This window comes from Centrocercus urophasianus, unplaced genomic scaffold (genome assembly GCF_019232065.1).
Source record: "Centrocercus urophasianus isolate 14NV4802_14NV808 unplaced genomic scaffold, USGS_Curo_1.0 seq_12, whole genome shotgun sequence".
Classification (NCBI taxonomy): Eukaryota; Metazoa; Chordata; class Aves; order Galliformes; family Phasianidae; genus Centrocercus; species Centrocercus urophasianus.
In genome coordinates, this window is record NW_024884364.1 from 62,592,420 (window position 1) to 62,616,056 (window position 23,637).

Here is a 23,637-nt window from a genome sequence, read left to right on the forward strand (position 1 = left end):
AGAAGAGCTGGCATTAAGGAGGGACACAGCCAAGACGTGCCCAAAGGGCACAGCCACGTATTGCCTCAGCACTCAGGGGATTGGAATTTTGACTGACTGGAGAGCTCAGCCTCTACTTGCCTGGTGTCAAAAATCTCCCTGTGCAGCTTCCACCCATCAACACAAGCCATGGCGCCCACTGCAGCCTCCATGCTGGTGGCATCCCCAGCTCACTGCAACTGCAGAACCCCAAATCGTGTCAGGACAGCAGCTCTCCTGCACCATTTTCACCTTCCTGAAGCAGTTGCTTTTTTCTACATGACCAGGTGTTAGCTGGGGAGGTTATTAAGACAAGAAAAAGTAGGACACGTGTGCATCAACACTGTGCTGTCAAACGGAGCTCAGCTGTAGCAGAGCTTAAGTTACTAATTAAAAAAAAAGAAAACCTACATCAAGTCCCATAAACCTTCAAGTTTTGCTTGAATGTGACTTCAGAAAGCAGCAAAGAAATGGGGCCAGCATGCACTCTGAACAACCCAGATTCCCTCCTGAGTTCTTACCAATAGCCTCCATGTACTGCTGGGTCTCCTGGGTCCTGCTATGCACTCCCTTGTCCCCCATTGTTGGCAAAGCAAAACCATAAACAGTATATTCCACAAGTATAGCCCTGTGGGCAAAGAATGGGTTCTGTTGCATCTCTTTCAGTAAAAATACCTAAGTCAGAGCTTTTGGAAAGACTGTAGGGATGCAGAAAAGCCAGTGGCAGACTTTTCACGGATCACTTTGGTCACAAACATGACCAAGTATGCTTCAGTACACTTACAACAAGGAAATAAAGCTATTTCCACCTTCACCCTGATGTGAAAGAGCTAAGCTGCTCAAGAGGATACACTGGTAAAAAAAAAAAGTTTAATATATACTCAGTAATAACATAGTTCCTCATTCATCTGGGAATGGTCTCCCTGTGTGCCAAACAACCACGAACTGGGTTGGACGCAGAGAGACACAATGCATATAAACAGCTAACTTTCTACTTTTGAGAAACCATGCCTGCAGCGTCTGTAGGAAGATGAAGGAGACCCTGCAGAAGAACCTGAAAACTGGAAGTATGTATAGTATTCAGTGTCTGTGTGGGACACTGGTTGGGAAGCCCTAGGAGCAGTGTGAAGCGTTAGCCCCTCCTCTTTACTGCAGGCAGAAGAGATGCCATGCACCTCTTTAGCACTCCTTGGTGTGCTTTCTATTGTATAGAGAGTTTCTTTTCCTATTCCTCCTGCTTCAGCCACAGAAAAGAGCTACGGGAGACAAAACAAGCCCACATTAGAATTCACAGTAACAAAGCTCCATATTAACAGTACATATCCACAGTGATTTTAATAGCACAGCTTCAGAATCTTACAATGCTGGACCTGACAGTAATTTCTTTATTAGCTACATATATAAATTATACCTGGATTTTCTTTTTTTTTTTTTAAGAATAAAAAAGGTACCGTGCATTCTATCTTTCAAAGTCAGAATCACAAGGGAAAAGATGATAACCATTTGAAAGCTGCATAGATTATACAAATAGATCGTTTTCACGTAACATGAAGTGGTGAGTCATTGAAAAATAAGACTTCTTCTAAACTGTTCAAATGATTGTCACTATCAAGTGTACCAACAGAAATTGCCTTCAAAGCCCTTGGAAACTGGTACATCCTCCATCATTTCACTCCCATTCTCATACACAGAGTTTCTCAGAAACATTTAATGCTCAGGAAACTCGTGGTGCTTTTTCTGTTTTGTTTAGGGGTTGTAAGCCATTACAGTCTGTTTTTTCTTTGCTTTTTCCTCTCTGGTGTGCTGCAAACGCTCCTCTGTTTGCCACAGTGGGCAGTCCCTCCCCCTTTTTATGCCACATCACTTTCAGGCACAACACCCAGATTTTGTCCTTTTGGCCGGTTTGTAGTCAGTAATGTCTACAGTCTGCGATGGCCCCTCAGCTTTCTGCCGTACGATTATTGGTACGACCATGTCAAACACAGTTTCAAAGAGGTAGTCCACCTTATATCCTGTTTTCGCACTGGTCTCAAAGCACATTTTCTCAGCTGCTGGAACATCCTTCTCATCCAGCATTTTGTATTTCAGTATCTTCTTGTAGAGCGCAATCGCATCCTCCACGCGGACTTGTTTCCGCACCTTTGAGCTGCAGCCGGCAACGGCCTTCTCAGGTCTGTTTTCATCAGGTGGCGAAGCACAGTCATCGCTGAGGTCCACTTTATTCCCAACGATAGCAAAGATGCAGTCAGCACTGGCGCTGTCTGTCAGTGCCAGGAACCTGTCCTCCAGCTCCGCCAGGCTCTGCAGGCTGTTCACGTCATACGTCAGGATGACGGCGGCTGCTCCTCTGCAGTACATCGATCCCAAGCCATGAAACTGTTCCCGGCCTGAAAAAGGTTTAAATGTTAGTGTGCAGGAAGCTGCATTACTAACAGTGTTTAAAAGTTTCCGAAAATTCAAGCCAATTCCACATGATGGTAAGGTTTTTTTTTTTCCTTAAGAGCGTAACAGTGCCACAGAGCAGCTCAGCAAAATGCACGCTGATTCAGGGCACAGAATCTGTAAAGATGAGCAACCATGCAAGAGTGGAAAAGCAAATACAATTGCAAGAAGAAAAAAAAAACAAAACAAAATTGAACCATTAGTTTATGCCCCATGAATGACCACCCTGCTCACAACCACATATGCCCCATTTCACCTATCCAGTCATTTACAAACACAAAATAAGTTCTATTGCGCTGAATTCCGCTAGAATTCATAACTAAACTTGATACATGCTTTCTAAGTACAGTCAGTTCAAAAAACTTGGATCAAAGTTAGCAATTCACTTCTCAGATTTTGAAAGTTGGTGGCAGCCTCGGCTGCAGCAATGATGAGATAGCAGAGTTCAGGCTCTTGCAGTGTTGTTTAATATCTCCATCAGTGACCCATATAAAGGGACAAAGCATGCTCAGCTCGTTTGCAGATGATACAAAACCAGGAGGCATGGCTGAATGGCAGCACAGCTTTCTGGTGTGTCAGCAAGACCTGGACACGGGGCCTCCATTTACAGGAAGTCTGGAAATTGTTTGGTTACTTTTTTTTTTTTTTTTTTCCTGCAGGAAGCTACTGATTACTGAGAGCAACAGCATCGCGAAATCACTGCAAGTGACTGCTGAATGGGAAAGGTAGAAATTCATGCTGAAAAACACAGGCCAGCATACATTAGGAAAACATAAAGAGGCATAAAGATGCTAAAGATGCTCAGAAATACAAAAACAGTTGTGTGAATAAAAACAGTGGTATCTTTCAGGCTGGTGAATGACTGAAAAAAAGAGTATAAATGGATGTCCGTAGATTCATGTGTAGTCTCCATTCCTTTCTCGTAGCATAAAAAAAAATGAGGATCTCCCATCAAAAAGCATGCACGCAGTTAAAATACTTTGAAATACTTCCTTACATGGTGAATAATAGGAAATAACTGTCATACGACATTTCAGCGGTCAAAAGTTCAATAAACGGCCTTCAGGAAAGCATTAGGCAAAGTTTATGGAGAACTGCATCTGGGCAATTTTGTGTAACTTCTGATTTGTTTTCCTCCAGCAAAAAGAAATTCTTTAATCAGAAAAGTGGAAACAAGAAAAGAGGGCAAAAAGGAAAAGAGATGCTCTTGCTTGGTAAGGGCGAGGAAGACAGGGGTGTAGCAGAGATCACTGCTCCCACTTTTCACTCTAATCCCATGTCCACATTTGTGCATAGTGTGCAGTTGCACTACAGCTGTCTTTAGAAGCCTGCCATTTTTTAGCAGAAGTTTGTGCCATGACCTATTTTCCCCAAAATCCCGATTATACTGTGGTCTGGAAGCCACAATGGAACATATATTCTCCCTATTCTCCCACTTGAATTGCATAAGCTATAAAATCCAGCCCCCAAAATCATTTGCTGCAGCAACTGAACAGCAGAACAATCCTACTGCTTGTTTTATAGAATTTGTATGCTAATCTAATCTTGCACAGCATAATATAAACTATGACACAATTACACTTTAACTACAGACTGACTGTTTCTACAACTAACATATTGTTGAAAAGGAGGAAAAAAAGCAAAAGGAAGAATTTGCTTTGCATAAGGGATTAATTATATCAGAGGAATTATGGGCAGTCTTTCTCACTCACCCACACAACGCTATCTACATAAACACGAAGAAAAATGCATAACTCGCTTCTGCTGCAGTCTCCTTGTACACATCACTTGTAGCACTTAGGCTGGAACACCCCTATAGGCAGAATGTCCCCAGAACTGCCCAAAGCATTTAAATTACTGCCTTAGCTATTCCTCAAGGTGCCAGTCAATATAATAAAAGCCAAAATAGTATCAGACATTAACATGAAATATCTTAATGCACAGTCACAGAATTGTTGGAGTTAGAACGGACCTCTGGGAATCACGAAGTCCAAATCCCCTACTGAAGCAGTCAGCCACCCCTTTCCTAGGGTCAGTTATTTCTTGGTCTGGAACCAATGGGTCTCACTCCAACAAGGTGTCTTTTTACACAGTCACCTCGCCTAAGCAGTAAACACTGACTCCAAGAATTAAGCAATTTCACTACTGCAGAAAAAGAAAAGCAAAAGAAAAGAGAGGCAGAACTATATAAAATGGTTTACAGCCAGAGGAATTGCAGTACAACCAAATCAACCACAAAGGAATACAAGGGAAGATTTTAAAGCCAAGCAACTAAAATTAATTTCCATTTTTCATTTTCACATTTTGCCTTATTTATATCAGTTTAACAACCCCGATGGGCATATAATTATCCGCAGTGCCATTTGTATTTCAGAGGCTCTTGCAGCAATTACGTGTGGTAGAGGCATCACACCCCCAGAGCAGGGCAGCCGAGGAGCTCAAAATCCAGACTCAGTAACACAAAGTTCGTAAGGATCCTGCGGGAGAAAGGAGAGAAAAGCAGATCTTGAAAGAGGCAGGGCTGAGAAATGAGCAAGGCTCAATTTAAAGACTGCTTGAGCAAAGGTGGATGCCCAAGCTTGGTCAGCCAGCCTCCCACAGCACCCTGCCTGCTGTTCCTTGAGTGAGAGCCCAAGCAGTCTCTGGAGTGCTGCTGATGTTTGGGAGGGCAGAAGATATCCTCCAGACAGATCTGAACCCGTTTCTCACCTACTACCTCTTCAAAGGTTTAAACTGCACCTCCTAAAGCAATGCAACTTCCCACACATAGTTCCAAGAAATCCTCCACTGGAAGAACGAGTTCTAAATCTCTCAGTATTGAGCACAGAGAAGAATGCAAAGCAGCCTTTCCCTCTTGAGGGCATGAAACACCACAAATACTAAACAGCTAAAAAAAGGTCTTCCAGAAAGCACTGAAAAACAGTGATGATGTTATTCTGATGTCAAAGTCTGAAAGGAGTCTGAGTTCTGAAGTGGAAAGGTAGAAGCACACGAGTACTGTATTTAAAATTAACAAGAGTGCACAACTGTCACGACAGTTTCGGAGAGAGTCCATAGGACCAGATCTCTTCCAAGGCTTTTCACTGTTGTTTAAGCAGGATTATAATCCAAGTAGAAGTCAAGAGGAAATAACACAAACATACGGTATCTGCTACGCTTTCTCTTTTGATTTCTAATTCTTTTTTCAAGGAGGGTGTGAATCCAAGCACGTACAAAGTGAGACAGGAATTGTGCCCTAAGCAGATAGCCAAGATAGGAAAAAAAGAAGAAAAAAGAGAAAATATGATACCCACAAGACAGCTCAGAGAACAGCACCAGAAAGAAGTGAGGATTCAGCTGCAGTGAGAGGGAGGTCCAAAGGGTGAGGCTGATGCCACTGAGTTGCTTCAGCAGGACCATCCGTGTGATCACAAGTCTAGACAAAGAAGATCCTTCCCAAGAAACAAGTTTCCTTCTGTTTGCAGATAGAGCAATAAAGTTAGGACCCTTTACATGACATTAGGGGAAACTGAGATCTGTGTTTGTGCATGTACACCACGCTACGTGCAGACTATCAGAAAACAAGCAATAATGTCCTTGAAGGTTTCAGGAAAATTCCCCTACCCACAAATGACCTGGACTGCAGAGTTCTAATACTGATGAAGTCCTTTACTTCTTGTTCAATACTGAAATTTATTCCTTCTAGGCAGCTTTATCATCTCTCCCTTAAAGTTAGGATCCTTATTAAGATGAACTGGACTGTGCTTGTGGTTACCTGGGGATAAAAGTAAAGCTCTCCATCACAAAGGATTAACATGGAGGACATAAGTAGGAATTAGTGGAAACAAATAAGTCTGAAAACACCAGATAGCTCAATTTTTACATACCCAGAAGCTGTCTGAATACATGACTTCCAAATCCATTCGAAATGCCAACATTTGGGTTTGCTCCCAGACAAAATTCCCTACAGAATAAAAGTCTTTGGGGAAGAAAAAAACAAAGCAGAACAAAAACATGATGCCACTGAACACTGAGTAACCAGAACATTCATTTAAGCTCCGCCTTTAGCTAGCAGAATACATTCACAGTGTTATATTATAGAACATAATTGTGTACGTGGAAGCTTCAGAACACAACAGACCTCAAGCTCTACTGAAAATCAAGACACATTTATTTTGTTAGTTCTCATTGCTCAGAAATTAATTAATGTTTGAGGTGTGAACTGCGTCCTACTTCAGGAGCTACTATTTAAGTTATTAAGTGATGGATATCTTGGCCAAAAAAGAACATAATTTAAACATTGGAAAGTACAGATCTTAATACCCAAAGGGTTTCACTTTCATCTTGTAAAGTAGAAAGAGTTACGCAGGGAAGAAGAAAATAACAGCTGCGTTGGTTATGTGCACAAAGAACAAAGGAAAATAATTCAATAATTCTGAAGAAAACCCACCGAAACCAAACAGCCAAGGAAGAGATCTCAACGTAGTATATGACTGGGAAAAGCCTACTGCATCTCCAAACGTAACTTATTCTAATTGCTAAGTCAAGTATCTGTCTCATATTAAAGAAAGACTTAAAAGGGCAAAAAGAGTCACCCTCATCCCATAAATCTCCATATGGACTGGACACAATGATCCTTATTGGACCCTTCCAACCTGAGATATTCTATGATTTTATGCTCCATGTTTTTGTCTTAAAGGACAAACATGTCAAATTCTGATGGAGTCTGAGGTTCCAAATATCCTGCAAACATCCCCACTCTATAAAAACAAATCATTTTAGGCCTGTAAAGCTATCTTTCTGCACAGAGCCATTGACTGCTGTGTGAATTCTAAAATGCACCTTTCTAGTTTGCAACCACCAGAAAAAAAAAACATCTTCACTTTCTGCAAGAGAGTCACTGCCCAGGCACCATTATTGGTGTCTGGCCTTTACTAAGCTCTTTTCACACTTTAATGACATAGAGCATGAGGTCCAACATTAGAAACCACACAGTCAGCACATGGGGCTTTACAGCCACAGTCACCCTGAGGCATTCAGAGATGGCAAGTTAAGAATGTTCAAGGTGTGATTGCATCTAAGCAACAGCTCAGACTTGGGCTCCCTTCCTGGAACCTGGGGCTTATTAGTTGATCTGCTGCAAGAGAGAAGGCTGAACAGTCCTGAGTGCACCTTGCCCTCGCATCAAGAATCAGCATGGCAGCTTGGAGACGCTGCCAAGGAAAGGCTCTGGTTGCAGTGGGAAGATTTGTGCAGCCACTTCGGAGCTTACAGGTGTAGTGTTTCTTAACTCGGCACCATGGACACACCAAAAATAATTCTTACTGGCTGACTATATTCAAAAGAGTAGGAAAATGAATGGTAAGTTTTGGTTCCCTATTTGCCTGTTCTTTGCAGGTTCAAGAAAAAGAAAACTGCAACCATTCTTCTGTGCTTCAGAGACGCCCATGCTCGGCTGAAATACTGACGAACTCACTCATAAATTCTTACATTAAAAAGTGTATGAAAATGATAGGTGTACACCTGCATTCTGTTTTTCTCTTATTTACATTACACTTTCATTATTCTGCAGAGAGGTTAGGACCAGTTAAGACGTAGTGACTGCTTCCATCTATTACTAACAAGGAGACAGAACAATTGAATAAGTGTTATTTATTGCTACAGTAACAGTAACCAAAATGATTTCAAGGGATGGAATATGCCTCTTATGAGGACAAGCTGAGAGAGCTGGGGCCGTTCAGTACATCCTCTAACTAAAGAATATTAATTCATCTAATGGAAAACAGCTATAACCTGATTTCTTTGCCTACTTCTTCCTCCTCTTTAAATATAATAGCTAAACCAAAAATAACTGGTACACCATAAATAAGTTCTGCTGCATGGTTTTCAAAAGACGTGGTCAAATATGAAACAGGTAAAAGATTTTGCCCTAAAATTGTAGCCATGTCACCTATCTTCTAAAATAGGCACCTTCTCTTAAGAGGATTAATAATTTTCTAATTTTAGCACTCCTTATATTCCTTTAGAAATTCAAGTTTATTCCCAGCCTTTTAAACAGGAAAGTCACCTTACAAGCAAGCTAAAACAAACAGTAGCAGCAACTGTAATTAATTTGTTTCTGTTCTTATAGTTTCCACCAGGAAAAACTGCTCATAACTGTATTTTGGCTTTGTTTCCTTTTTTACTACATGCACATAGAGTGATAATAGCACAGCCCCCCCATGACAGCCCTTACTAGCTAGGGAACTGTCACCAGCCTTCTCCATCTTTCTGAGAACTGCACTTCCTCCTCATGACTGGAATGCCCCAACCGGTCAAGCAGTTTGAACTGCTTAATGGCTATTAAAGCATCAATTTGATTAGCATTTCAGAAGTGGTACGGTGGCACAATTCACATAGAACAATTCTTCCAAAGAAGTTCACTTAAATGGGCCTTTTATTGTTAGGGCAAATAGCGCAGTGGAAAGTTACTCAAGAACGGCATCCGCATAGCGCACTCTGAGTCACATGCCAAGGGCCCTAAGGAGCCAGTTAATGATCTACTGAGTTTTAAAGATCATCTGAGTTTGGGCTGAGGATGACGTCTTGTTACGACAAAAGAGCGCTCACAAAAATCCATTTAATGAAAATATCAAAAAAAGAAAAGAAACGGTAACTTTTGCTAGAGGGTTATTTTTATTTACTAGCCCCTGAGGTTATCTCTCCTGGATACTCACTAGTAGAAGCTCCAAAATGAATGCCTAGTCACAACAATTTTTCTGTTATGCTAAAGAAATGACTCAAAAGACACGAGCTTAACTCACAGCAAGCCTTTGAAGAATCCACAACTGAAAGCAATGGGTAAAAGTTTGCTTTGGGTTGTTGGTAAGTCTTCTGGGTTTTTCTGTTTTGGTTTGCTTGCTTTCTGCCAATGTTTTTTTTGTTGTTGTTTTGTTTTGGGTTGGGTTGTTCTTTTTTTTGACAGTTAACAGTGTGACAGTTTGGAAGAAATGTGATTTTAAGTAAAAGCTTCTTAATCTAAAGGCAGCTAAACTAAAAGCGGGTGCCTAGCTGCTAACATCTGTGCAGCTCAATCCACTATTATATCCCTCGGAGCACACCAAGTCACAGAAGTATTAAAAGAGCTGATCAAATCCTCTCATCCACACCTCAGATATAATAACCATCACTCAGTCACCTTCTCAATTCTTGTACTAGTCATATTACTCAGTTTCAGCCTGGAACTGTTCCAATTCAGCCTTGAAAATTTTCACTCTGTAACTGGCAATGAAGACTTCTATTTACTGGTTCCCAAAGACAGACCTGTTGTACATGTTTATAGGAAGGAGGAGATGGAGCTAACGAAGGAGAGAGGAACGAAAAGGATTCACAGAGTAAAGTCAGAGATAAGCAACTGTAATCCTCATTTGAATCTCCTGCATAACAATGATGATAGATTTTCAGTTAGCCCTCACCCTGTGATAGAGGAAGAATTTGTATTTCATAAACCAGCCAGAGAAGTTAATATCCCACAAATTAATCTGCTATATTTCAGCTTTCAGACTGAATTTCTATGAGAAATTCAGGAAATACCCTCTTCCAAAAAAAAAAAAAAAAAAGTACTTTCCTGTATTACTCTACAACCAAGACCACAGAACAGCATCACTAAGGCTATGTAGTCACTTGAATCCTTCACAGCTTTCATTGCCCTCTACACTTTATAAACTTCTCAGAACAGTTCTTGGACTCCAAGAACCACAAAATATCAAAGGCTCAGTTTGCCATCTGTTGCCAGGTCAGTGGACCTTGTAACAAATACATACTGTTGCCTGAACAAAATCTAGCTTGGCAATCAGTCTACCTTCACGTGCAGCCATATGCATTTGTTTAGACTGCCTATTTTGTACAGAGGCTTCCAAGTTGAGTGTCTTTGGATTAAGTGCACACTTGGATATCGAATCAGAAATGCCTTCACCAGCCAAAGGGACTGCACAGCTCTTATAAAAAGAAGGATAAACACTATCAGAGAAGATCTCTATTCACTAAAAGATTTAGACCAGGAATTAACTTAAACCTTTCTGGGGCACAACGGAATCTCTTCTGTTGCATACACACAAAATTCTTTTTCTTGCTGGTGAGAGTAAATGAAAACTTAGCTTTCTATTAATATAGCTAAGTCCAAGCTTCTGATCTCACCAGAACTTCAATTTCAAAAGCAAAGTCCCCACAGAAGATCAATTTTACATATGCTTTCTATCCAAAGACTTACGTTTAAATCACGTGTTATTATAGCACAAAACATTACATAGAAGAACGTTCTTAACCACGGTATCTAGCATGCTTTTTGCCAAAAATAACTTTGGGTAGCCTTGCAAAAAAGCCCTATTTGCAGTAAAAAATCCCACTGACACTGCTGCAAGTAACTTTTTCATTTAGCTAGACAAAACTTACTTTTTACCTCAAGCCCCTCATTTAATTTAATTCTTTTGATCTGTATTTAGCTTTAAAATGAAAGAAAGAACTGCAGAAACACTGAGCAGCTCATGTATTTTTAGCTGTCTGGAAGTAAAGTGCCTTGTAAATGAAAAATAGAATTGGCCTTGCCCTGTTGGCCCAGCAAACATATCTTGACTGTATCTGCAACACAGACAAGAAAAAAAAAAGTCCCTGGTATTTCTCTATTTCCATACAAAAATGGGAGGAAGTCTTCAGAGGAAGACTTTTCAGCTTAACATGGAAATCTGGCAAAAGAAAGGAGGCAATGCCAGATTTTTTGCAACAATATCATTGCAGTCAAAAGGGAATACCAACTCCAGCTGAAATCTAACATCAGCACCACCCTGCTGAAACTGTGGTAGAGCACTTGAGAATGAAAATTATGAAGCTGCTGTGCAGCTAAACTGAAACATGAGGAAGAGAGCAAGGTTGAAGCTAGAAATTTGACTTTGAATAAGTGAACTGTAAGCACCAATGTAATATTCCTTTATGTTTAAAAGACAATTTATAATTGCTACTTAAAAAAAAAAAAAAAAAAAAAAAAAGGACTGGTTATTTGACAGATGACCTTCTTAAGGAAAGGCCTGATTAGAATCATAGAATCATAGAATCACCAAGGTTGGAAAAGACCTAAAAGATCACCCAGTCCAACCGTTCACCTATTCCCAATAGCTCCTATTAAACCATGTTCCTCAACACAACATCCAGCCTTTCCTTGAACACCCCCAGGGTCGGTGACTCCACCACCTCCCTGGGCAGTCCGTTCCAGTGCCTGACCACCCTTTCTGAAAAGTAATACTTCCTCATGTCCAGCCTGAATCTCCCCTGCCGTAGCTTGAAGCCATTCCCCCTGGTCCTATCACTAATGACACGAGAGAAGAGGCCGACCCCCAGCTCACTACAACCTCCCTTCAGGAAGTCATAGAGAGCAATGAGGTCTCCCCTGAGCCTCCTCTTCTCCAGGCTGAACATTCCCAGCTCCTTCAGCCTCTCCTCATATGGCCTGTGTTCCAGACCCCTCACCAGCTTTGTTGCCCTCCTTTGAACACGTTCCAGCTTAAAAGCAAACCATCAGGAGGAAAAAAAAACCAAAAACCCACACACAGCACACTTAGGATTTACTTTGGAAGAGCTCTGTGGGAAGCAATAGCATAGACTCCTTAACTGCTTCATGGTCAGCTATTGGTTAGTGAAGGAAACAAGGCCAGCGAGGGGGGTGTGGAACCACCACAGCCATGCAAGACTCAGCCCTGGGTTGTGCAAGAAGCCCTTCCCCCTTAATACCCTCTGAAGCACCACTCTGTCACCTCAAAGAAACGTCACTCCTGCAGAAAAGCAATTCATTTGCCACAGGACTAACTCCAAAAGCAGCTTGTTTTCCTTTCCAGTGCCAGAAAACTGATCCTTTTTCCTTACGACTCCTTCCCGCAGAGGAACAGTCACTACAAATAATCCCACCTCTACGTGCAGAGTTTGGTACTGACTCCTTATCTGCAGACAGGAGATCTTCAGAATCCACAATCCCTCTCGGTGTTTGCTCTCCAAAAGGAGAGCTGGTCCTTAGCTCAGGCAGGAATGGAAGGCTGGGTTTGTTTCAGCACAACTCACGGCCCCAAAGGTCACTCCACACACGTTGGGTATTTCGTATTGCTCAACAAGGAGCTGGCAAGTCAACTCAGCTTGCAATTCACTCAAGCAAACATTGATACAGGTGTGATATTTAAAACAAAAATCAGAGATGGGTGGGGTTAATTGAGATCACCCTCCCTAAATTACACCAGAAAGCCCTCTGAACCCCTATTAAGTTCTCTGGGAAAACAGTTATGAAGTGGGCATCTGCCTGTTCCCTCACAGATGGGAAATGCTTCCTGCTTTTCTTCATTTTTATTCCTGTTTTAAGTTTACTTAGGTCATTCAGCCTCCTCATTAGATATTTTGCTTTTGCCTTAATTCTTTTTACAACCTGCTTTTTAATCTTCTAAATTCCCCTCAAAGTTCTTTGATTGTTGTTTTTGGGTTTTTTTTTTGGAGAGCAATTACATACACAACAAGTCACTACAATATGATACATCATACCATTGTTTGAGTGAGGAAATACCATAAACTTAACAAACATCTTAATTAAGGACAGCATGGCTTTGTTTGGGACAGACACTGGCACCCTGCAGCATTTGGAAAGGGATGCTTTTGCCCTGAATACATTGGCTGTTCCTTTTGGAGATGAAATTACTTACTAAATCTTACCTGGACAGTACCTATATGAAGTACTAATACCTCAAGCATTACTTCCATAAATTACTTCCATAAACCTTTTATCCTACCTATACATTTCCAAATTCACGGGGATTAGGTAACAAAGGAAGGGCTAAAATACTTCCAAATGAATAAGCTTTTAGAATCAAACAGTGCAAGACAGCAGCTGAATTCCAGTAGTTACCACTGTTCGCCACTGGGGAAAAATAACTAAACATATATATATATATATATCTTTAAAATTCTGAAAAAAAAATTGAGATCAGGATTCATTTAAAAAATCTCATTTGGAGGCTGCCATTTCTTTTTGTCAGAGGTGACCCTCTGCACCACAGGTTATAACACTGAGAAATAATTCCTGCATGCATAATGATTAAGATAATCGTCTGAGCCACATGAGGAAGCCATGCTTATCAGATCAACAGCAGGCACCCAAAGATGGTCTGCTCCAGCACATACTTGATATTACCTCTTATTTCAGGTGAAATTAAACCCTGCTGTAGTAGATAACTGTATATTAGCTCCTGGTTTCTGACACTCAGATTGATTTTATTTACCGTTTCAGTGGTTGACAACCCTGCCCATGATAGGAGGATGGAACCAGACGATCTTGGAGGTCTTTTCCAACCTAAGCCATCCTATGATTCTATGTTTTTTTAAGCCAGCCTTTGCTAGCAATTTGAAAAACACTAAAGCCTTGCTAGATGGGTGGAAGTAGAATGAAAGATACAGATTATGGAAAGCAAATAAAAATCAACTTTTTATCATATTAGTAACAAGGGACATGAACCTAGTCTCGCTCAATAGTCACGTTTTTAATTATTTGTTCCAGTATCAATTCATTTATAGGCAGATTCTCAACAAAGACCATACACAACTCATTCATGCAGAATGTATCCTCAAGAAAACTACAACTGCTCCTACCCATCACAATCACAACCAGCTTAAGTTCAGCTGCAGTCTTTCTCACCGGCTGTTCTCTGGATAGCTACTGCTCATTAGAAACAGAAATCCCATTGACCCAAAAGCCTGTCCTCAGCAAGCATTAAAAACAGGACTGTACCAGACAGCTGCCTCCTGGCTCCTATGGGAGAGGCTCACCACATTCAGATAACCTTTATCACAGGCCTCAGGGCTTCTGCTCTCAGAACACATGCTGGCGAAGATGAAGATGTGGCTTTGCATTTCCAGCATTTCCTCCTGCCAGTTCCACTTCAGGCTTCTCTGCCTGCATTCTTAGCAGCATATTTAATATTCACTGTGTGAAGACATTAGTTAAAGAAACAGAAAGTGTAAAACAGACACAGTAAAAATTGATTTTGCCTCATTAATCTTACCCAACCTGGCACAATGGGAGTAACACTAACACTAAAAACTTTTTTTTCCACTCTAAAGAAGATGAGGCAGCATCTCTAGGTCAAGGAGAGAAGGCAACATCTGGTCCACTGCCACTGGACTTCCAATGTTTAATAGAAACCAAGAAATTGAGCAGAGTGATATGGGAATGGCATCCATTGCTTAAAGTGGAAAGGAGATAAGGAGAACAATAGGAGCATGATACATACAGCTATCTGCTGTGGGAGGGAAAGCTGACGGCCTATGGAAGCCTGATAGAATGCTCATTCCTCCTCACAAAAATAGCAAGTAATTATATGGAGGTATTCAAGGCCAGGTTGGATGGGGCCCTGGGCAGCCTGGTCTAGTATTGCATGGGGAGGTTGGTGGCCCTACATGTGGCAGGGGGGTTGGAGATTCATGATCCTTGAGGTCCCTTCCAACTCTGGCCATTCTGTGATTCTGTGATATGGGCAGGGGCCAGAGAGGAGTGAGCAGTCCAAAGTGTTTTCAGTATCACTAAAGATTTATTTTATTTTATTTTATTTTTTTTTTAAGTAAGCAACAGCCTGTAACAGCTTCTCAGAGAAGATTAAAAAAAAAAAAAAGAAAGAAAAAAAGCCTCATTTTACCAGTTATTTTTTAAAATGTGTCCCACTTGCAGTGACCCAAGAGATTTAACGATCCCTTTTACAAAGCTTAGAAGGTGATGACTCAACTGTGTAGAGCTCTCTTTGCTTGTTTTGTGGTTGTTTTTACCACTATAGATTCTGTCACGCCTCTGTTGTTTCTGTATTTTAATTTTTTTTAAAGAACCAAAATGTTTGCTTCCTTTGAGAGCAAAAGGCAGCAGAAGAAATGGAACCAAATAACAAACTAAAAACCCTGAAGTATAACCAAAAACCCTCTTTCTTCCTAGCTTGTAACACGATTTGTACACGCAGATGACAGACATCACTTTGAAGAACAGAAAGTGAACTTTGAGAACTTCCACAGCATAAAGTGTCGCAAGGTGCAGCCAGACAGGGAAGTCGGGCAGCCCAAACCCCTGGGGACACGGGAGGAGAGCTCCATGAAGGTCAATTCAACAAGGGCACAACACCAGGTGTGCACGTTTTTACATTGCTGTCGTTCAGTGGACTGAGAACGTGACCGTAAGCAGGTATCCAGAGTTGGTTGTTTCCATGTAATGGAATTAATACACGTTTTAGACATTTCTTTGCTTTTAAAGGTTGTTTCGATGCATGTAACTTTTTCTTCATGAGGTGCATTACACTTCATTTACCTTGCCTCTCCTAACAAGCTTTTACTTTGAGATGTCTACTTAACATTTTTACAGGAACAACATTTGCCTGAAAGCCTAAGTCATCCTTTGCTTTACAAATATAATTAAGAGAAGAATAAAATCTCAAATATTTAAACATCTACAGATGAATAATTTATATGACTGAAAGTTCTTAGGCAGTCATCAGCTGCAAATGGTAAAACAAATATGTCCTTGCTACTTCAGCAGTACTGAAAACCATTCCTTTTAAAACAAAGTACACAAGAGCAGCTGGGTGGCTGGAAAACACCTTTTCTCTGTGTTTTTGCATTTAAGTATAAAAAATGTGGTTAGGAATATTAAATCATATAATGAACTACAGAAAGAAATGCCATTAGATCAGCTGAGGACAGGAGAGGCTGAGAGAACAGGGAGAAGTATTTATACCAGATACTTAATTGCTACTGAACAAAATTATTCCAATCTGAAACTCATTAACCTGCAGACCAGATAAAAAGAAAAATGGTACTCTCTGTATTTGAGGATATTATGAGTTTTTTTCATGATAGAAAAAAAGAAGAATTTGAAAGAGCTGAAATAGTGGGGAGAAGTGGGATCTCACTGCTAACAAACAGGAAGAACCTGAAAGCACAGAAGCCTTAATTCACAAGAAGACAGTTCTGACTGTAATCTGTTTAAGTATTGAAAGTTATGAACAATTCTCCCAGAATCCTGCACATGAAATTCCCACCACGTTACAAACTAGTTTGAGATGTATTTTTGCTCTGAAGAACTTAGAATCATAGAATCACCAAGACTGGAAAAGACCCACAGGATCACCCAGACCAAACCAGTCCAACTTGCAGAAAAGAAAAAAGCTCAAATAGGCATTTTGTCTTTTTGCATTATATACATAAAACAGTAATACACTGGAGCTCAGGGAGGTGTCTATGCTGTCAGCAGAGTCCTTCCACAACTAGCTCCTGGATGGCCCATGCAGAGCCCATTTCAACTCTAGTCTGTTTCCTAAGAGATGGGACAGATACAGCTGAATATTCATTCACATCTAATGATCCATCTCCCCTTAAAAACAATATTAAGAAGTTCTTTCCTGGATTAGTTTTTTTCCATACCAAAATAGCTTAGTAACGTTAGAAAAATCTTGTATATGCTTATTGAGTTGGCTGTCCTAAGAGATACTATCTCAATCTCCTGTGCTGAAGCCTGACAATTTATTTGCATTGACAGTTTGGTCAAATTTAGAGGGGAACACTCTAATCCTCTGATCACCTCTGCTCTCAGCACTACCCCTCAGGTAAACTAAGTTTAATCACCAATTTCAAGTCTCATTTTCTAGAACCCTACATCTGCATGTGAAGTTACACAGTGTAACACAAGCAAAGCAGAGAAAGTAATTTATCACAAGTTTGACACCTAATGATCTAATCTCAGGATGTTCTACACAATGTTCCCCAGAAGAAGTCTAATCAGTCAGACTTGGAAGACAAAAATGACTTTATTCCATAATTTCTAACAGCTCCAGAAGTATCCACCACAAACTCAGTAAGTTTCCTTACAGAGACGCAAACAAAGGTTTCTTGTCTAGATGTTTTGCAACACCACAGCATGACCCAGACAAGGAATGACCAAGTTCACCTTCAGTTCAGCAGTGAAAGAATGCCACAGGAAAAATCTCCTGGAAGCTCACATGGCTACAGGCTTCAACACAAGACCAAACAACTGTCGTGCACCAGACAACTGAATTATGGTATGTCACTGTGAAGTGTGAAGTAAAAATACACAAATTAGTTCAACTACCAGGAGAAGCTCGGCCAAAGCAGTGTGGAACTGACTGAGAGTCTCCCTAGCTTTGAGCTTTGTGCACCATAACGTGTACCTAAGCATAGGTGAATCAAGACAACCACCTAACATACACAAACACTCAAACTGGAAAGCTACACAACTAACAGCTCATTGCCTATCCTGTACCATGCTCAAAGTAACTGGAAAGCTCTGAACTAACAAGTTGCCTACCGACTATTTTGAGCACCCACTGCCTCCTTCCTTCTGAAGGAAAGAACAGAAGCCTACACAGTCAATAGACAATGACACAATCCAGACTGTCTAAGTTCAGGCACCTAAACATGCAATACTAATTTTAAATAAATATTTGTTTTTCATTCTGGTGCCTGGTACCTCGGAAATAATAAGAACCATACAAAGCAACTCTCCCTGATGCACGTTCACCTGTATGTTACAACAAACTACAGTTTATCCAGCTGAAGAGAGAATAATGCAAGCAGAAAAAAAAGCATCCCATAATGTTTCATGCCCGTGCCCTTCCTTCCACCCTAAAATTGTTGAAAGAGGCAGCTCAGGTATGCAGATGACCGATATTAAGCTCAAAATGAAGAGTGTAATAGGGCATTAGTAATTTGCTTTATTGCACAGAATACCTATTTAAGCCTTTGTACATACCCAACTAGCAGACTAATTTACTGAAGCAAATAATTCAGTTTGTGGCCATCCTTCCAAAATTTTCTCCATTTTCTCCCACCATACTTCTGATTCACCAGGAACATGTATTTCCATACATGTGCAATTTCACTTCCATTGCCTGACTAGCCATTACTCTCTTACACCACTTTCACAGATTTTGTCGGTATTGTCATGAAGCAGACAGTCGTTACTTAAATTAACCTTTCAGCTATCAAGTCAGTTTTGACAGAGATGTTTGGAAAATGCACTTCTTGCTTCATTAAGCAGGGAAGGAAGGATGCAATGCCAGAGACACAAGCTCTTCATTATGAAGATTCTCGTACTGTTCCAACCTGGGATCTGGGGCTTTTAAACATGGGCTTGTACAAACTCATACATAACATAAAGCCAAGAAACAAAATTTTCACATAAAAACAAGAACACAGGCCATGCACCACAGACTGGACATAAATACATAGTTGTTCTCTAACACTCAGGCCTCACTTCAGCACAAGTTAGAAAAAATAGATAACATCTTTTGTTACAGAAGTCGAGATGGTACCAAGGACTCCAACACTGCAAACCTCAGCTATGGCTTGATGAACATGAGCAATGTCATGGCATAACACCATACAGCTTTAGCCAGGAACAAAGTGTATCAGTATCATGTTACTGATAGGATTTGAAGAGTCTTCTTGAACCATAAAGTCATTTCCCACTTTGGCTAGACCAGTGGAGTCACACTGCCTGCTATTATTAAATACCACATGCAAAGCATGGATTTAACGTGGGAGTTTGAATACAGCAGCTACCACAGGGGTTCATACACGATATTCATCTTGGCCTGTATCAAACACAATAAACAAAACAAATGGTTTACCCTCCTCAACGACTTGCCACTCAAGAGTCTGTTCTAAAAAGAAACACTAGAAGCAAAATTCCTCCTTCAATAAAGTGAGATAGCCATATCTGAGTAAACAAAATGTGCAAATTTTATCTCCCATTTCATGATGTTTTTGTTTTTTCCCCCCGCAGTTCCTTGTGACAAGGCATTTCTAAATTTTTACTAAATGCCTTAGTGCAATGTTTCACAACAACAAAACTATGCTTCTGTGGATGTCCTAAAAGCTAAACCTTTATTCTGGCTTCTGAACCTGTTTCATAAGTTCTAGATACAGAGCAGTACTCCTCACTAAAAGACCCGTGATGCTCAAGATACTTTTTGAGGTACTGTCTTCTAAATCCTTCCAAACAACCTCCTCCAACATACCTCATCGCATATTGACCAAGATCCAATCTCAACTGCTACGCTATCACCCTACCTCCAGCACAGCAAGGCCTTTCTCCTGCCTCAGGGTCATCTCAGGCTTTGATAAACCACCTCATCTGTAGTTTCTTCTCTCCCTCTATAGCCCTCCATTTCCAAAAGTGAGAAACAGCAGAACATTCAACAGAGTGGCTACTATCAATCTTCTTCCCTGTAAAGAAAAGACATGTTTTAATTCTACTGCTTTGTTTCATCATGACAGAGGACCACGTTTCCTTCTTACCTACAATTTTCAAGTTGTTCACACCAAGTAAATCTAGCCTCTGGAGCAGAAGTGAGACCAAACTATCTGGGCTAACCCTGTACTCCAAATGAGTGAGTCATATGCCAACCCACGTTCCTCTTGAGAACTTCACCAGTCACCTGCTCCCTGGGAGAAAAACGTGCAGAAGGAAGCATACAGCTACACAGAAAGAAAAGCCAAAGTCAAGAGGCACAAAGACTGAGTGAGGGAGGAACCAGACCACTACAGTTCAACTCTACCTCTTTGACAGCTGAATACTGACAGAAGAGAGTCAAATCAGTTCTCCCATTCAGACAGCTAGATTAAGATGAGAGGAGGAAAATAAATGAGGTTTGCTTTTCCAGTTAATCTTTATGTTTCCTCATTATCACGCTGCATGACTCTGCTGGTAAATTCAAAAGGCAACTTCTGTCTTAAAACACAATCATTTCAATCACAAAGTGAGTTTTATGGCATACTTGTGATTAAATTACTGGTCTGCTGCTTCATTCCAAGGGACTAGAACAGGAGACACTGATCACTAACAGTTAAGAAACCTTGCCTCCAGGACCATCGCTAATATATCCGATGAACAAGCGTAAAGTTAAAGAGACTGAAAACTAACATACACACAAGTTCTTTTTGAAATATTAAGGCATCAGAAAATACACCTAAAAATCCCAAACACTCCCATAAATTGTTATTCCTACACTCCATGCACTTTTAAAAGTGGAGCAAGGCTGAGACCAGCAGAACTTCAGGATGCGTTTGCAGTACCAGAGATAAAAGGCTACATACTAGCTCAGTGCTGCACGCCTCTGATGCCCAGCAGGAAGCTTTGGGTTACTACACAACTGCTGTCAGCACTGTCTAGAAGTTGTTATTGCTATATATAAACATATATACATACACATACATACACACGCACATCCTTGGACATCCTTGAGTCTCCAACCTCCGGTTGTTTCGCAGGAGGAAGTTATTCTGGCTGATGTTGTTGCTGACGTTTCTTGGTTATGAAAATTATTTCTTCAGTCATGCCACTAGGAAAGTCTCAAAGCATACACTTGTGTGCCTCAGTGACAAGGTCTGTATCTAGCAGAGCTGTCCTCTAAAATGCACCAAAGGTTCACAGTTACTCTGTTTTTTGTTTGGTTGGTTTTCGTACAGTTTAAGCACATAGTTTTGTTTGGTTCTGCTTTCTAAATTCCTTTGAATTAACTGACTCAAACAAAACAATTTGTAGCATCTGCTCCAAGAAAACAACAGCAGCCACACTGGGTCAGACACGAGGCCATCTAGCCAAACCTCTGACAATGGAGAAAACAGCCAAGAGCGGATGGCTAGAAAGAGTGTCAAGAACAAAGCAAATAACGCTTCTCTCAGGTATTTTTCCATGTATAGCTTGTTTGCCTCCTGGAGTTGGATGCAATATCCAAATGACCTTTCCTAATCATCAGATTGGAAAACTGGAAACGTCAAATTACTTGCTGCTAGAATTCACATTAAAAAAAAAAAAAAAAAAAAAAATCAAGTCTGACAACTTCTGCATGCCCATTTTACAAGGCTTGAGGATAAGAATATGAAAGATTTAGATTAGACTAAGAAGCTGATCTTTCCAGGATAAGGTGGGTTTGAACATAGAGCCAGGAGAAGACTCCCACCTAGAATAGCTCATTTGCTTTTCAGACTTAACTTGGCAGAACATGCACATTTCCATGGCTTACTGAGCAGTGACAATACTGCAACGTACACTCTAAACCTTTTAGCCTACAGTTTTAATCATTTCTGGAAAAAATGAGAGATATTTCTGAATAATAAATCAAGAAGTAATGCAAGATCAACAGTGATGAGTATAACTGATACATATTTTAAACAACCCAGATCAGCACTTGAACTGTTGTAGTACTAATATCCACATACACTTAACCCACAATCTATCACCGTTACTCTGGATAAACTCATCTATCACTCAAGTGGTCTTTTCCAACCTCAATGATTCTACGATTCTATTTTATGAAGTCCAGTACTGTTAAAAAAAGAAAAAATATTATATTGTATCAATGCTTACCCCGTTACAGCCAAATGCCTAATCCATGTCAGAACAACAACCGTCCAAACAGAACATAAAATACGGATGACTTCCACGGAGGTAAGGGGGCTCAAAATAACATTGTTTGGTTTTCTTTTCTCTTATCAAAAGACAACCATGACATTCACATACAGAATACAACACGGAGTATAAAAATTAGACCATGCACTAACAGAATAACAAAGGTTGGAAAAGACCTCCAAGATCCTCCAGTCCAACTGCCCACCTACCACCAATACTTCCCCAATAAACCATGTCCCTTAGTACAAGGAACAAAATATATCCAAGTACAGTTAACCTTGTATGACTGCATTTTGCTGGAGCACAGAGTTAATGCAGCAGTTACAGCCAAGCACTCCCCCATTTCCTAGTCCTAATGTTCTCAACTGCTCTGTGTACAAGTAAGAGTAAAGGACTGCTAGGGCACTGCAGGGTTAAGACAGACATCTGGCGTTGGCACTCCGTATTCAAGAAGATAAGAAAGGTGCAAATGTTGAACTGTAATTCTGTCATATTGTGGTGCTAAAGCATTTCTAATCTTTGATCTTTTATTTCTAGAACTTCCACCCTTCTGCAGGAGCACAAGTCAACAGTGAGACCAGCCTAGAGCCAGCACCTTTGGGAGGTGAGGGAGAGGACACCAAGCTCAACACTAATCCCCAACCAGAGAGGAGAGCGGGACCACGCATGATGGTGCTCCCAGTGCTGGATGTTTTTCAACTGGCTCTGCCTATGCGGATTCAGAAGTCCTGCTGAGGATAGGGAACCAGCAGGAGCTCTCAGCATGGGGCGTGAGGGAGCCCAGACCAGTAAACGACCATCTCTGACCTAGCACTCCAAGGAGGGAGCCACCTGGGTGCTTCATCTGGCTGGCTAAGATGCAGCTCTAGGGCTCCTCCAGGTTCCTGTTTCAGCCTCAGTTATGTTACATAGTAATACACTGCAATTATAGACGTGAGATAAACATAAAAATAAAAAGGCAGATCAGCAAAGGGAAATCCTCTTGGTGAGACAGGTCTCAGGTAGAACTACTGATGTGTTTTCATTACAGTAATAGATTAAGAAATGCAAAAAGTAAAGCCAAAGTAGCCACATCTCCTACGCATCTCCTCCTCGCCCTCCAAGAAGTCTCCACGCAACTCTTCAGCAGTTTCGCTCCCCCTCTTCCTCCTTCTCAATTCCTGGCACAGGAAAAGCCATGTTGGACTAGATTGTGACACGAAGTGACACAGCGAGAGAACTTCGATCCCCGGCGTCCCGAAAGGCACACGGAACACGGCGGGGCTGCAGAACGCATCACTTGAAGCTGAGGAACCGTCCCGGGCGGGCAGCGGGGCTCAGCCCCTGCCCCTGCAGCCTCGCCAAGCCTTGGTCTCGCACGACAGAAAGCCCGACCCGCCCACACAGCCCCTCGGCCCACCTGCCGTGTCCCAGATAGAGATGTTGTACGGCCCCCACTGCTTCAGGTAGAAAGCGCCGCCGACCGTGCTGACGGTGTCCTGGAAGCGCCGCTCCATGTAGCGGTGCAGCAGCGAAGTCTTACCCACGTTCATGTCCCCCAGCAGCACCACCTTCCCGTCCGGCTTCTTCATCGCGCCGCCGGGCCCCGGAAGCGGCGGGACGAAGGCGGCCCCGCCGCGGGCAGCACCAACTCGGCGCTCCTTCGGAGCCGCCGCCGCGATCCGGCCCCACTGCGCGGCCGCCCCCGCTGCTCCTCCCACTCCCCCCGGCCCGGCCCGGCCCGGCCCCGC

General features: G+C 41.5%; 1 protein-coding gene across 1 annotated transcript; it reads right to left on the reverse strand.

Annotated features, from left to right (window-relative positions):
* Positions 1-1,327: 1,327 nt before the first annotated feature.
* On the reverse strand, positions 1,328-23,542 carry RAB20 (RAB20, member RAS oncogene family). Its single transcript, XM_042810652.1, has 2 exons — positions 23,307-23,542; positions 1,328-2,405 (listed from the first exon to the last, which is right to left on the reverse strand). Exons 1-2 carry the CDS (start codon positions 23,476-23,478, stop codon positions 1,885-1,887), a joined length of 693 nt encoding a protein of 230 aa, XP_042666586.1. The 5' UTR covers positions 23,479-23,542; the 3' UTR covers positions 1,328-1,884.
* Between the last annotated feature and the right edge of the window lie 95 nt (positions 23,543-23,637).